The sequence below is a fragment of the Chelon labrosus genome (genome assembly GCF_963514085.1).
Source record: "Chelon labrosus genome assembly, chromosome: 12".
Lineage (NCBI taxonomy): Eukaryota > Metazoa > Chordata > Actinopteri > Mugiliformes > Mugilidae > Chelon > Chelon labrosus.
This window is the reverse complement of record NC_140345.1, coordinates 20,197,413-20,211,666: the sequence shown is the minus strand read 5'-3', so window position 1 is coordinate 20,211,666 and position 14,254 is coordinate 20,197,413. Positions and strand designations below refer to the sequence as shown.

The 14,254-nt window shown below is 39.3% G+C and overlaps 1 protein-coding gene across 2 annotated transcripts; it reads left to right on the top strand.

Moving 5' to 3' along the window:
• Positions 1–488: 488 nt before the first annotated feature.
• On the top strand, positions 489–12,860 carry LOC311497304 (DEP domain-containing protein 1B-like). Of its 2 annotated transcripts, XM_084557563.1 has the most exons (11): positions 489–746; positions 2,871–3,136; positions 3,254–3,398; positions 4,019–4,146; positions 4,248–4,378; positions 4,469–4,516; positions 4,878–5,018; positions 5,144–5,310; positions 9,141–9,317; positions 10,471–10,653; positions 11,255–12,860. In XM_084557563.1, exons 1-11 carry the CDS (start codon positions 699–701, stop codon positions 11,417–11,419), a joined length of 1,599 nt encoding a protein of 532 aa, XP_084413689.1. In that variant the 5' UTR covers positions 489–698; the 3' UTR covers positions 11,420–12,860. The 2 variants fall into 2 exon arrangements, with proteins under 2 accessions (XP_084413689.1, XP_084413688.1); XM_084557562.1 differs by having other exon boundaries at positions 2,871–3,398.
• Positions 12,861–14,254: the final 1,394 nt, after the last annotated feature.

Sequence of the window (14,254 nt, the reverse complement as noted above, 5' to 3'; positions counted from 1 at the left end):
TCCTTTTCTTCACCTACTGTAATTTCCGTTGTGCCTGTCTGTCATGCCTGCAGTCCTTCTCAAAGCTGTAACATGAATTTGGTTGAAATAGTCATCAGCCACTTGTCATTTAGTTTTAGTGTTTCAGACTGTCTCCGTCTCTTAGATCGCTCCATCCAGCATCCTGCGTTCTTCTATACATTTTTATACTAAGTGCTTCGTGTTTCATTAAAAGGGCCCTTGAATTCCCAGTAATCAGACTAATAAAGTGTCTCAAGAAGAAGTGGCACATTATAACATTTAATCAATTACATTAAGCACGGGCAGTCGCTTACCATTGCATTAACATGCTATTTTATGACATTATATTCATACGCTCGTAATGAAAAATCTGAATTATTTCTGGATAATTACAGATAAATAGTTTAAGATTATGCTAATGCTGTGTTCTTCTTGATACAACGGTTACAACCATGGTTACAACTACCAGTAGTTCGAGCCCATTCATGAACTCCGCATTCCTGCCGGTCACGTGACCAGCCCACCGTCCAATCACGTCGCTCAGATTATGTGACGCACAAGATTCAAAGTTGGCAGCAACGTTTCTATTCAGACTCCTGTTTTTTTCGACTAAAGCTTTTTACAAACACATTAAAAAGGAAACAGTTTTTATATCTCTATGTTTTCAGAGGAGTAAAGGTGTTTTTTTTGGTGTCAGAATGGAAGGTAACGTTATCGGACCGGGTCCATACAGGGCGACGAAGCTGGTGAGTTTGTTGGTAACTTTAGCAACGTGACGCTGGGAAGCTTTAACTAACGCCAACGTCAACTGTTAAGCTCGCTAAGTTTTCTGTTACAGTGTAATAGTGCAAATTACTAGTTTTACTCTTTTAACGTGTGTTCATTGTCGTAAATTACAGTTGCTATTTTGCATTCGGCACACTTTTAAACTCGGTTTAGTCGTAAGTTTAACGGTAACTAAGTTAATTAGCTAACACGGCAGTTGTGTGTTGTCTTTGTGGGGCACAGGGACATTTCAAACTTGTTGAATATCGTCTTTACAAAATAAATGTCACAAACTGCTGTCATTCAGTGGGCATCAACCATAAACACTTTTACTGCTGCACTTTTTTGCCCCTTTCATTAAATTATTATCGTATCTAATCGCTACATTCACTGCAAGTCTTCAGTTAGCATTAAAGATAATGCTGTATTCACATTGTTTACATGTCAAATGTGTATGCTTGACACTACCGTAGCTACCTTTTGTATTTAATGTAAAAGCATCACACACTGTTTACTCCACTGTCACTATCGGCCGTTTCTACAAGTATGTCAGGCTTAGGGTCTTTAATTGCATTCAGCTATCCTAAAGTAATGCACAGTACACTGGTGACCAAAATTTATTACAGCACTTGGCAGGTTTCAGTTGTTTTTGTTAAATTGGCTAGTAAAATAACCCATAAAACAAATTAAATATCTACAAAGTCATCAGTATGATCTATAACCCATAGAATAGAGCCATCATAAGGATATATAGGATTTTACTTGTAAAAAAAACCCAACCAGTTAGGCCTATTTTCCCACAATCATGTTCCTTCACAGAAGAAGCCAAATTACTTGTGTAGTCATTGACATGTGTGATCATGATTAAATTGATAGTGATCAGAGAGTCTTAGGACACAGCTGTGTGATTCTTCTAAATGTACAAGGCCACAGTGACTAATGGTGCAACAGTGTTTTTAAATAAGTGTGTCGGAAACTGGGAGAAAAAGGACTTGCTGGCAGAATAGCAGCAAAGAAACTATTATTGAGAGGGGAAAAATAGAGTGAAATGCCTGTAATTACCAGAATGGACAAAGGAAGATTAGTATAAAAATGTTGTGGGCTGATGGGTCCAAGTTTGCACAGTCTGGCAACAAGCAAAAAGTGTATGTTGGAAGGAGGAAGGGGGAGAGACATAAAAATGAGTGTTTCTTGCCAACGGTTGGTTGGCAACAGTTGTTTGGCAAGAAAGAACAAAACACGGAGGCGGTTATGGTGTGGGCTGGCATTTCAACATCCGGAAGAGAGGTGACTTAATGAAAATTGATGACATTATGGATAAGAAAGGCAACAAACATTCTGTTGAGGCATGGAGTACCACCTGTATTTTATTTTCAAAGAGGACAATGACCCTAAACATTCTTCTAACTATTGCTGAAACTACTGGCGACAGAAGGAATCTGCTGGAACGTTGAAATTTATGGACTCACCTCAACCCACGTTGAGCAAATTTGGGGCGAGTTGGAAAACAAACTGGACAGGTCTATTGTACATTCAAAGGAAAGAATTGAGTTGGATGAGATAACATTAGTGTTGAAGTTCTCAGAAAATAATATATTGATATAAGTTAAAATAACTTCTATATTATATAAATAGTGGATAAAAACAGTAGGACTCACTTTATCTGATATTTGTTGTGCTCAGAGCAACCACCTGCATGTTTCATGGACATTATAAACTGAGATCATGTTTCGGAGGCAAAAAAAAATAATAAAAGTCAATATTTTCAGGTATCAGATGTTATAGTTTTGGCCACCATTGTATATAGTGGTGCAGAGTCATATAGGCACAATCACAACCATTCACACACATTAACCTTATGCATGTATTTGGACGGTGAAGGCAAGCCAGAGCAAATCTGCGTAGGTACACAAAGACGATACTAACCACTATATTACTGTGTCGCCTGAACATTCCCCTTATGGGACAGTTCACCAACAAAATATGCTAGCTTTGACATATTAGTAGGACGAAAACAAAAAGCTTTGGAATATACTGCATCTGATCTTTTATTTGACTTTCAGCCAATCCTCTCACACCCCATTCTATGTCTCCCTCTCACACAGTGGAATGAAACCATTAAACTTTTTCGTGGAGGCATGCCTCTGAAAAGGCACTGGGCAAATTTCCGCTACTATGACTGCAGTTTCACGGGATCTGAGGCTGTGGATTATTTGCATGAGTTGCTGAGGTACAACTACAACTTTGGACCCGAGGTGACTCGCTACCAGACTCTGCAGCTGCTCAGGAAGTTCCTCAAGGCTCATGTCATTGAAGACATCAAAGGACGCCATGGGACAGAGGACTTTGAAGACAATGGCCATCTGTACAGGTATTTTTTTTTGCCGTGCTGTATTGATATTCATGTAACTTCATACGCAAGAAAATATTGCTGCTGCATCTCTTGCCCCCCTTTGGCTAAGCCCAGTGCTGTTGCCTGTCTCTCCAGGTTCCCCACACTGTCTCCCCTCAAGTCTTTTCCAACAAGACCTTTGTTAAGAGACAGCAGGGACCTGCCCAGACTCATCCGCTGGGATGACTATGAGGAGCTGCCCCAGCAGGAAAACATTGCACCCCTGAAGTCTGCTGTCATGGTGAGGAACAGACAAAAATGTTCCACCCCTCCTGCGCTTTCACTGACTTGCTCTGTGCTTGAAGTGTGTAAGAATATGCAAATTTAATTGAGAGCAAATGGTGAGATGAGATCATTTTAAGTGCCTTCCCTGTTTCAATTACTAGCTAATGGTGTCATTTACATGCTTCTATTCTCAAGGTTATTCGGTACACTGAGAAATCGCTTTCATTTACTTATTTCTTTGATGTAATGCAGTGCAGTACACGGGCCAAACAAAAGTGCTCCCTTACTTTTAACTTTAAGTTTTGCAGGTATAGTTGCTTCTCTGCTCTGTTGTATGTTTGTATGGTTATGTGGCAATGGACAGCACCATGTTGAAGGGCATTTCAAAAATTGTCCAACACATTTACACATAAATGGAGGAAGAACGAGGGTAGTAAGCCCACACATTACATCGCAATGCATTCCTACATACAGTGTTCAGTACAGTCTAAATGTTAACATGGATTTAGCATCAACACACCTCTGTCACAGTTTTCAAAAGTGGATTTAATTTTATTTGATTGTACTACATCAGTGTTTTATGGGATTGCTATTGCACTATACATTTCATTCACTTTTGCTTTAATATCTCATCAGACATCAGATTTGTGGAATAAAAGGCACAGTGTGGCCATTGGAGACGTTAATGAATGCAAGCTCATACGCAGGAAGGAGATAACTCCAAAACAAGTGGACCACATCTGGAAATCGCTGACTGTTGCACAGTATGTAACCCATTCTCCCATTCCTTATTAAACACCTATATAGTTCATGCTGTTTATATTTTTTTTTTTTTCCAGCTGTGTGATGCCAACTCTTGTTTTAGTTTACAGAGAGTCCTGGGCCTAAAGACTTTGGATGGAGTTTTAAATCCGGCGCATGTCAACGGCAAGCACATTGTTCACAATGTGTTCAGTGTTAATAAAACAGGCATAGTCGTATTGGAGAACAGAGCAGGTATGCCAAATTGATTCACACCTAGAGAAAAGAACTGTTGGTTTGTTTCTTTGTTACAAGATTATAATGATAAATCGTTTCCCCTTGCAGAGGACATGCCCTACTGGGTGGTATCAGCAATGAAATGCCTCGCCAAGTGTAAGTCTAAAATGTTAAGTAAACATATAACAAACAAACGTACAAAAACGAAAAACACCATCTGCTTTGAGAACGGATCAGACTCTTTAGGGACGGGGACTGTTGTGAGGACAAGCACCTGAAAGACAAATTAAACAATTTTTTTAAAACTATTGAGCTTTCTATTTATACTGGTAAATGTTTGGGGAAAGTTGGCTTCATATTTTTTAGACAGTGCCGTCACATTTATAGATAACCTTAACCCTAAAATATTGCAATTTAACATTGTATTGTTTTCACTATGGGGGTTGTTGTTTTTTTTAGCCGTTCTTGGGAAAAGCAATTTCTTGTGAAGAGCAACTGTCTTTGTTTTCCTTCTCAGGGCCTAATGGCAACGAAACCAAACAACCAGTCTACCCAGGTTTTGAGAGGGATGTTCTGAAAACAGTAGCAGACTACTTCCAGAGACTCAAAGAGCCCCTCCTGACTTTCCATCTTTATGAAGTTTTTGTTAACATTCTCAGTGAGTGCTTCACAATGTGAATTCACTACAATACGTTTATACTGCTGTTGGTGTTCATTGTCTCCAGATTGCTTGCCCTTATCGAGGGCTATTTTATAAAACTTTTTTTTTTTTAATCACTGCAGGTTTGCTGCAGGAGCAGGAGGTAGCTACTGAGGCTCTTCAAGTCAGCTGTCTCCTTCTTCCACCACCTAACCGAAGACGCCTCCAGCTTTTACTGCGCCTCATGGCTCGGGTCTGCCAGAATCCCCACCTGCCTCCACTTAATGACACCATTGCTACACGCACGCTGGTAGTTAATCCTATTTTTTTTATTCTCTACATACTGTTCTACTACTTCTGCACTACAAGTGTTTTTGGGAAAGTCCCATAATTATCATTGAGGACACAGTGTGATAGTCCTTCTACTTTTATAAAGCTCCTAACTAGAGATGTCACAATACCTTTGGTGGTCAATATCAATACAAAAAACCAAAACATAAAATGAATGTGTTTCTACGTACACATTAACATACAGTTTAGTGTTTTTGCAGACTGATGACAGTATCCAGCTGACATTATGAGCAGCAGTCAGTACAGTAGTCTAAACAGATTGACATAAGCCTTTGTGAATGTTTGTGACCCAGTACGACCACAGCTATAGCTCTACCAATTCAGAAACAAATGTTCTGTGACACCATTTGCATACTGGCTTTTGGTTGCCTATGCCTTGTCCATGGCTTACCTACCCTTAAGTAGGAGCTACAAAAGATCCTAAAAAACAACAACAACAAAATCTAAGAACCAAATTTTCAGTTTCTGCAGTACAGACTCAACTTTTATACAGTAGTTCCTCAGTTTCAGAAGAAAACAAGTGTCATTGTGTTTCCAGAATTTTAGCTGTCATAACATCCCTACTTGAAATATAAAACATATTACATATTTTGTTTATTTCCATGGTTTGTTGCATGGTTGTACTGGTTATACAGATTATAACAGTATGACCACTGACAGGTGAAGTAAATAGCTTTGACCATCTTGTGACAATTCAGTGTTGTGCTGGGAAACTTTTGGACCTGTCATTTGAGTGGATGTTACTTAGACATGTACCACCCACCTAAATCAGACCAGGCACCCCCACCCCACAGCAATGACACTCCTTGACGGCAGCAGCCATCCTCAGCAGGATGCAGCCTGACACAGGTACACACAAAAATGGTTTAGGAACAACTCAAAAACCTGAAAAATAGCACAAGGTGCCCACCAACAACATTCTGTTGCCAGACACCGCAGGACACCCTCAGAAGGCCCATGTCCATTCTCTGATGAGTCACAACTGTTTTGGAGGCACAAGGGAGACCTAGGAATGTGGTCATAATGTAATGCCTGATCGGTGTAGTTCTCAAGCAAAGAGAAGGAAGTTGTAGAAAAAAAAGGTCTCTGCCTGCTCTGAGTAAGTGGGATTCAGAGTAAGATTCTCTTTGTAAAAATGATCAGAATCTGTATGTGTGCAGACACAGAACTACATTTAAATATGAAAGCACCACCTGCATAATACTTGGTGCTTATTCCTATTCATTCATTTTACAAATACTCATCATTAATGAAAACCCACAGTAACAATTGTATCAGTCCTCATCTGATAATAATATAGTACTGATAGTAATTATAAGACTATTTTAATGTATGCGTATGGCCAAAAAGCTGAGGGAAAAAGCGGAGGGAAAATATATCCTCTCCAGCGTTGGATTAAAGTTTCGTGTTTGTAAGTACAAACGTCGTAGTTGTCGTAGTTGTTTTTCACCTCTCTGCCCTTCTGAAGACATTTGGTACAGCACAGCTAAAGTACAAGATTATTCATGACATCCAAGTGTAATGTATTCAGGGAGAACACACTTCAGGGTCACTGCAACCTTTCCTGTCACAACAGCTCTAGACTTGTACTCCCCTTCAAAATATCATGATACGCAAGACAATACAATCCAGGGAATACGGTAACGCACATTCCTGCAAGAGTACTTGGTACTATATGAAACACAGGCCACAAGGACAGACACTCAAAATGTTTAGAAAAATTAAACTTGCAAAGAAATGACTAACAACTTCATCTTCCTCAGAAAGAATATCCCATGAAAGTTTGTTGTGCGTTTTCTGCCCTAGTGTGGTTATGAATTAAAGATGGATAATATTCAAGGCCAGCTGTGGTCCGGCAAAAGCTGAATATTAATATCAGAGCATGGCAGGTCATTCAGGATGTTCCAAACACAATATGTGATAAAAAAAAAAGTTTCTGGGCAATTCACTTACATAGCAATCCCTGAAGCTTAAAGCTGAATGAATGTACTTGTTGCCGAACTACACTGCCTGGCCAAAAAAAAAAAGTCACCACCAAAAAATTAAAAAACAAAAAGCGTTCAAATATTTTGTTGGACCACTTTTAGCTTGGATTCCAGCACGCATTCGCTGTGGCGTTGTATCGGTAAGCTTCTGCAATGTCACAACATTTATTGCCATCCAGTATTTTTCACCAAGTTCTTGTATTGATGATGGGAGAGTCAGACCACTGCGCAAAGCCTTCTCCAGCACATCCCAAAGGGAAATTGATGTCTTATGCTCCCTGAGCCACTCTTTCACAATCTCTGAGCCCAATGAATCCTAGCATTGTCATCTTGGGATATGCCTATGCCATCAGGGAAGAAAAAATCCATTGATGGAATAACCTGGTCAGGTAGTCAGCTGACCTCATTCTTCGGGCACATAATGTTGCTGAACCTAGACCTGACCAACTGCAGCAACCACAGGCTTGTGCAGTAGGCACTAGGCATGATGGGTGTATGCCTCTCTTCTGTCACTCTGGAGCAGGGTAAATCTGGACTCATCAGACCACATGACCTTCCATTGCTCCGGAGTCCAATCTTTATGCTCCCTAGCAAACTGAAGCCTTTTTCTCCAGTTAGCCTCACTGATTAGTGGTTTTCCTAAGGCTACACAGCGGTTCAGTCCCAATCCCTTGAGTTCCCTTCACATTGTACATGTGGAAATGCTCTTACTTTCATTATTAAATATAGCCCTGAGTTCTACTGTTGTTTTTCTTCGATTTGATTTCACCAAACGTTAAAGTGATCACCAATCACAATCAATGTGCTGGACAGCTCTTAATCCAATTTTAGTAGTTTCTACAATCTCCGTAGATGTTTTCTCAGCTTGATGCATGATTTGACCCTTCTCAAACAGGATGTGTCACGGGATGTGTCTTTCGACATGGTTGTTTAAGAAATGAGAAGCTACTCGTTGCATCAGTTGGGGTTAAATAATTTGCCAGCTGAAAGATAACCGCCCATGCAGTAATTATCCAATAGGAGGCTCGTACCTATTTGATTGGTTAAATCCAGGTGGTGACTTTCTTTTTTTTGGCCAGACAGTGTATAAGGAAACCCAGAATCTTTAAACGTCATATAAGTAGTGTTTGCTGCAGCTGTTTTGCCTTCAGATTTAGTTTAGAATTTTTCAGAGTTTGACTGTTTTGACTCTCCCTCCAGAACTGACAGATTTAATCTTGATGTTTTATTTTCGACTCTGACTACATTAAGTATGCATCTCGCTCGGTCATTAGGATAATATTACCAGGATCAAAACAGCCCCGAACTCTAACTGTGTTTGCATGCAAATTCAAGTGTTATTAGCAAAACACTCAACAGACTTACTCAGGAGGCTTGCTCGGTCCTAGGGGTGGAGCTGGAAAATCTTCATGCAGCATCAGAGAGGAGGATGTTGTCAAAACTCCTCTTCATGATGGACTATATCTCTCGCCGTGATTAGCCAGAGGAGCATATTCATATTCATATTTGATCACTAAACGCTCCTCTGAATATCACAGGAGGTCCTGACCTCTTGTATAGTTATATAATTTCTCCGTTTTCTGTTGAATGCACAGTATTTTTACATTTAATTTCAACATTTTAGCTTTATTTTTACAGCTTCCATTCTCTTTTACAGCCGTTATAAAAATGAATTTTGCTTCGTGACTGATAAAGTTAGTCTGATTCAAGGTTGTAATAATATTGTATACACCACAGTATTTGAGTTATTGTGTGTCGCTGTAAGTTAGTCTCTTATCCATCTCCCTTTGCGGTCGCTGTCCAGATGGTGCAGATGTTCTCTCAGTGCGTTCTGGGCTCAGCAGATGACATGGATTTAGACGAGTTACTTGCCACAAAACTGGTGACCTTCATGATGGAACACCACAACACTGTTTTCCAAGTGCCAACCAAGCTGCGTTGCCAAGTTGACGAGCACCTGTCCCACCTCAAAAGAGCTCAGGTCAGTACATTTTCTGCAAACGAAGACATTACGCATAAGAAGTGACTGCAGGTAGGCCGGTTCTGCTCCTTTCTGCATCATTCACATTCACCCATTTTCTGCCACATCTGCTGCTCCAGGCACACATGTCCTCTAATCTATACCAGTTCACACCCTGTGTGAAGTGAGATGTGCCGGAGTTGCTCTCTCACCTTGTGGCCGAGTGGTGAAAATTGGTCCAGCTACCGGCAAATTGAGATATTAATTAATCAGATTAAGATCTGAGAACTACACACATTTCACATGCAAAATGACCATTTAGGATTTGCCTCAGTAGTAAACGGAACAATACGAGGGGGGACAGTCAGCAGCGTCATGTGCTGGCCAACAGCAGAATAATGATTAACGGGATATAATTAAATTCACAAAATGAAACTATTAGAGGCTCTAGACATGGAAGCAATACATTAGACTCAAACATTAATTATATTAAATATAAGCAGTATTGCTAATCTGAATCTAATATTCAGTGACAGCATAGTTACTGCTGAATTGTAACTTGATGTTCTTGCACCTGTTGCTATGGGAAACACCATCAAATACAAAAAACATCCATAGGGGTTTTATTAAGTCCTTCAAGGTAAACCTGTCTGTTTTGCTGTGACACTTGAGCAATGGGGACTGACAAACAGTTTCTGCTTGTGAGCAAAGAGAGTCAGTCGTGAGACATGGCAAAGATAGAACTTTAACAGAGACAATACCTAAGGGACACTTTCTCTAAGGTTTTTTTTTTTTTTCCTGCTGTCTTGATCAGCCTCATGTGATGACAGTTGGTGATCCTTTGGGCTTTTAATCCATTCCTCTGTGCACACATTCAATTAATATTGACTTGTGCATGTATTTAGTTTTGGCCGGTGAATCAGAAAATGTAGAACACAGACTCTATTGATTGTCTTTGTTCAACATTGTTTGCCTTACAGTTGTAGACTTGCTTTGTTTTATTCTGTGGACTCATTCTGTTTCCTCACAAAAAGACAGTTTTTGATCACGATGCAGTAAATAAAGAAATGCTTTAAATAAAGAGCAAATGTCATTTTTTGTTCTTTATTTAAAAACAACTAAAAATCACTAAATATGTACATTAACCCCTGATCTCCTTTTTGTCTTCCTTCAGATAAAGTATGAAGGTTCAGACACAGATTTCAGCGCATCTCCAGCTTTTTGTAAACAGATCCGTCGGGTGGAGTGTGAGGAGCAGAGGGTGATAGGTACTCAGATACCCCTCCAGCAGTTGCTGGAAGGCCTGATTGCAGACAAAGAACTCCCTGCTAAGGACAAGAAGAAAAGACTCAAACAGGTATGCCTGTTCTTTATGGACATGTTAAAACATTGATAAACGCAGATCCAACTGAAAATATCTTGGTTTGATGAGCTTGTGGATTACAAAAAAAGTTAAACTGGTTGCAAACACTAAGCTGTAAGCATTACATGGCAGTACTTGATTTTCTATAGTGCAAATGATTTAAATGTAATAATTATCCACTTATAGTGGTAACTTTTATCCTAACAGGGGCGTGTTTTGTTTTAGTTTGATGTTTGAGGAGCATTTTAGTGTAAAAGGATTAAAATCCTTGAAGACAGGCGCCTGGATCTGTGAACAGAATTCATTTGAGTCTGCTTCAGTTAGTAGCTCTCATTTTTATACCATAGCCTGAAAAAGGATTTTTATAGTGACGGCAATGCTTCTTACACAGTGTTCAGAGACTTGTCAAGGGTAACATAGCAACATGGACTGAGTGCTGCTCATAATCACTATTGTTACCTGAAAAATATAAATGGGAAATATATTTGATTGACTTGTTTTGAATTATCCAAAGACGTATAATTTTAACTCAATAAGGGCCTAACCGTCTCTTTATGGCACTGCACATTAAATATACATTCTCTGCCCCTCTCAGTTCCAGAAGTCCTACCCAGAAGTCTACCACTCCCGGTTTCCCACTGAGGAAAGCAAAGCAGCTGCCATACCTGAGAAACCCCCACGAGTCAAGCCTCATCTCATGTTCTTCAACCTCAAGAAACCCTTCCAGCCTTTTCAGAGAAGCTGGAGTTTCAGGGCGTGATCTGCTGTAAACACATCTCAACCTCAGAGCTACAAGACAAGTATGGCTTTAATGGTGACACAATTTGGGTACGCTTTATAAACCACTAAATTAGTTAGTTTAACAAAAGATTAATCAGACTTTGTAGCACTGTAAGGGTCAGGTCACTCAAATAGGAGATTTCCTGCTTACCGTACTAATAAATGCTAAATGGTCTCATATTTCTATAATGCTTTTCTGCCTGTGGTACTCAAAGTGCTTTACAGCCACTTCTACACATTCCCATTCATTCAGACGCCACTAAGAATTGGAAGCAATTTGGGGTTCAGTGTCTTGCTCAACTTGGACACTTGGACATTTGGAACATTGCTGCTTATGCGAAGTTTGACATAAATGCTGCCTACAGCAAAAGTGGATGAACTGACCCTTCTCCTAGAAAACTTGAAGTATAGGAAACAATGACCCACTAACACTAAGGTTGTTGTTTCTGAATATGTATAGTCGCTGTGTGTTTAAAAAGGTCTAAAGAGCAGAACTGAAAGTAGCTAAATCGAGTGAATTTCAAAAGTATTAACGTGTTGTTAGATGTTAACATCTTAAGTTGTTAATGATCCAGGGACCTAATGCTCTTATGAGATACCAACAGTTACACTTATCAGAAATATTCTGATGCATTTCTTGGTCTTAATTGGCACTCGATCAGATAACATCATTTCATGACTCTTACAATGAGTGATGCATTTAATTTTATGTCATTGTTGTGGAATGGTCACATTTCATTAAGAAAGCCTTTTTTTGATGAATTAAGAAATGTCAATGAACATATCAGGGGTGTACCTGTAAAGGGAATATATGTGACACATTTACATAAGTGAGAGGCTTTGCTTGAGCTTCTGCTGATAATTGTAACTACACAAATCTTCACCAGTGAGGGAATCTAGATGATTTCTGTAGGAGAAATGCAAACTGTGTTTGTTTTAAATGTAAGAAAGAATGTTTTTATACATGTATAAATTGTCACAGCCCTTGCTAAACCCCTTCCTGTACCTTACATGATGAGTCCTAATCTGTCTGCACTCTTCAAACAACTCATGTCACGTTTATCATGTGGATTTTATTCTGTATATAGGAAATATTTTCTTGAATGGTACATATGTCAATGTCTCTCTTACTCTTCTTTCACTGTTTTCACCATATTTTCATTATATATGTCATTTTCTATTGCCTGTTGGTCTGTCATGTCAATCAGTGTCAATTGTATTTCACTTAATTTGAGATTTAAAATGTTTTTATTTTTTATAGTGATAACTGCTGATGTTTCTGTATGGATTAATGCTCTTAAACAAATGCTGGAATAACTGTTACACTTGAATTGCTGCTCTGCTAGAGGGAAAAAAAAATCAATAGGATAAAAGAGAATTCATGCTGATCTTCCTATAAAAATTCTAAGTGGCAACTTTTATCGTCTTCATTTTAATGGCTCATATGAATATTAGCCATCACAGCCGACATGGTGTAATTTGCGTTGCTATACTTCAAAACAGTTCTAAATGAATACTACTGGAGCATAACAAACATGCAGATTGTACATTAATGTTGAAGCTGTGCAAGACCCTGAATATTGCTTTAATGCAACATTTAATAGACCAGATTTTTTTTCTCTATAAAAATCATAGTTCAGCTCTTCTTCATTAAGTAATGTACGTTTGCATTTTTGCTCAGACTACTGGATTAAAATAAAGTGTGATACACTTCAAACGACCTTCAGTCGCTGTATGTGCATAACAGGAGCTCTTAGCAGGAGTAATCTGAATAGAAAATCAAAATCAAAATAGAAATTATATGAAGCCACGGGGGACATGTGTGACACTGAGGTGTTGGGAGGAGAAAAGTTTTTGTACACACAGCAGAAGAGCTGCAAGTCAGCAGCTGACACCTGCATGATCTCATAAATAAACGCATCCCACACAGTAAACACCTTGGCCGTGCTCGGGGGTGGGAAGAAGATTTCATTTGGTATCCCACACAACTCATCAGCGCCATTGTGTTCATTCACAGTGTTGAAGCCGCGGTGTGTTGTAGGAGTTGCAGAAAAACTGATGTGGGCAGTATTTCTTCACACAAACAATGGGTACTTCCACTCGCTAGCAACAACAATGATGGAAAAAAACTAGGTAGCATTTTTCAGAAATTGACTCTGAAAGCAGCTGTGTCGCTCACCACAGAAAGTCATTACCTGTAACTGTCTGTATAACATAAACAAAACAACCGTCGTTGAATGATGTCCTTGGAGACTGCTACAGTATAAAATTTTTATGCAGTGATAGCATCTTTCCAGTTATAGCAATAGTACAGGTTTATCTGTTCAGTATGAGGACACAATGCTAGTGAAGATTTATGCAGTATGCCCTAGAATCACAAAAAATCCTTCAGATACAGCATGAAGTGACTTTAATTTGTATCCATACAGGACACTATCAAGCTTTACTTGGGTACGGCATGCTAACAGGCTCACAATCAAAATGCTAACATGCTGATATTTAGCAGGGCAGCTGAGTCTGAAGACAACATCTATTTTGCAGGTAGTTTTGGAAAACAGGATTTTGGCCTGAAAAGGTTTATGTCCATCAAGTTGTTTAGATATTTCATTAAAGAAATACGCTGGAGGTCCAGTAAAAATTGCCCAATGAGGTAATGCAGTGGTACAAAGCGCACCCCCACCCCATAGCAATGACACTCCTTGATTGTAGCATCCATCCCCAGCAGGAAGCAGCCTGACACAGGCACACACACAAAAACAGTTTAGGAACAACTCAAAAAAAAAAAAAAAGAAGAACAGCACAAGGTGTTGATCTG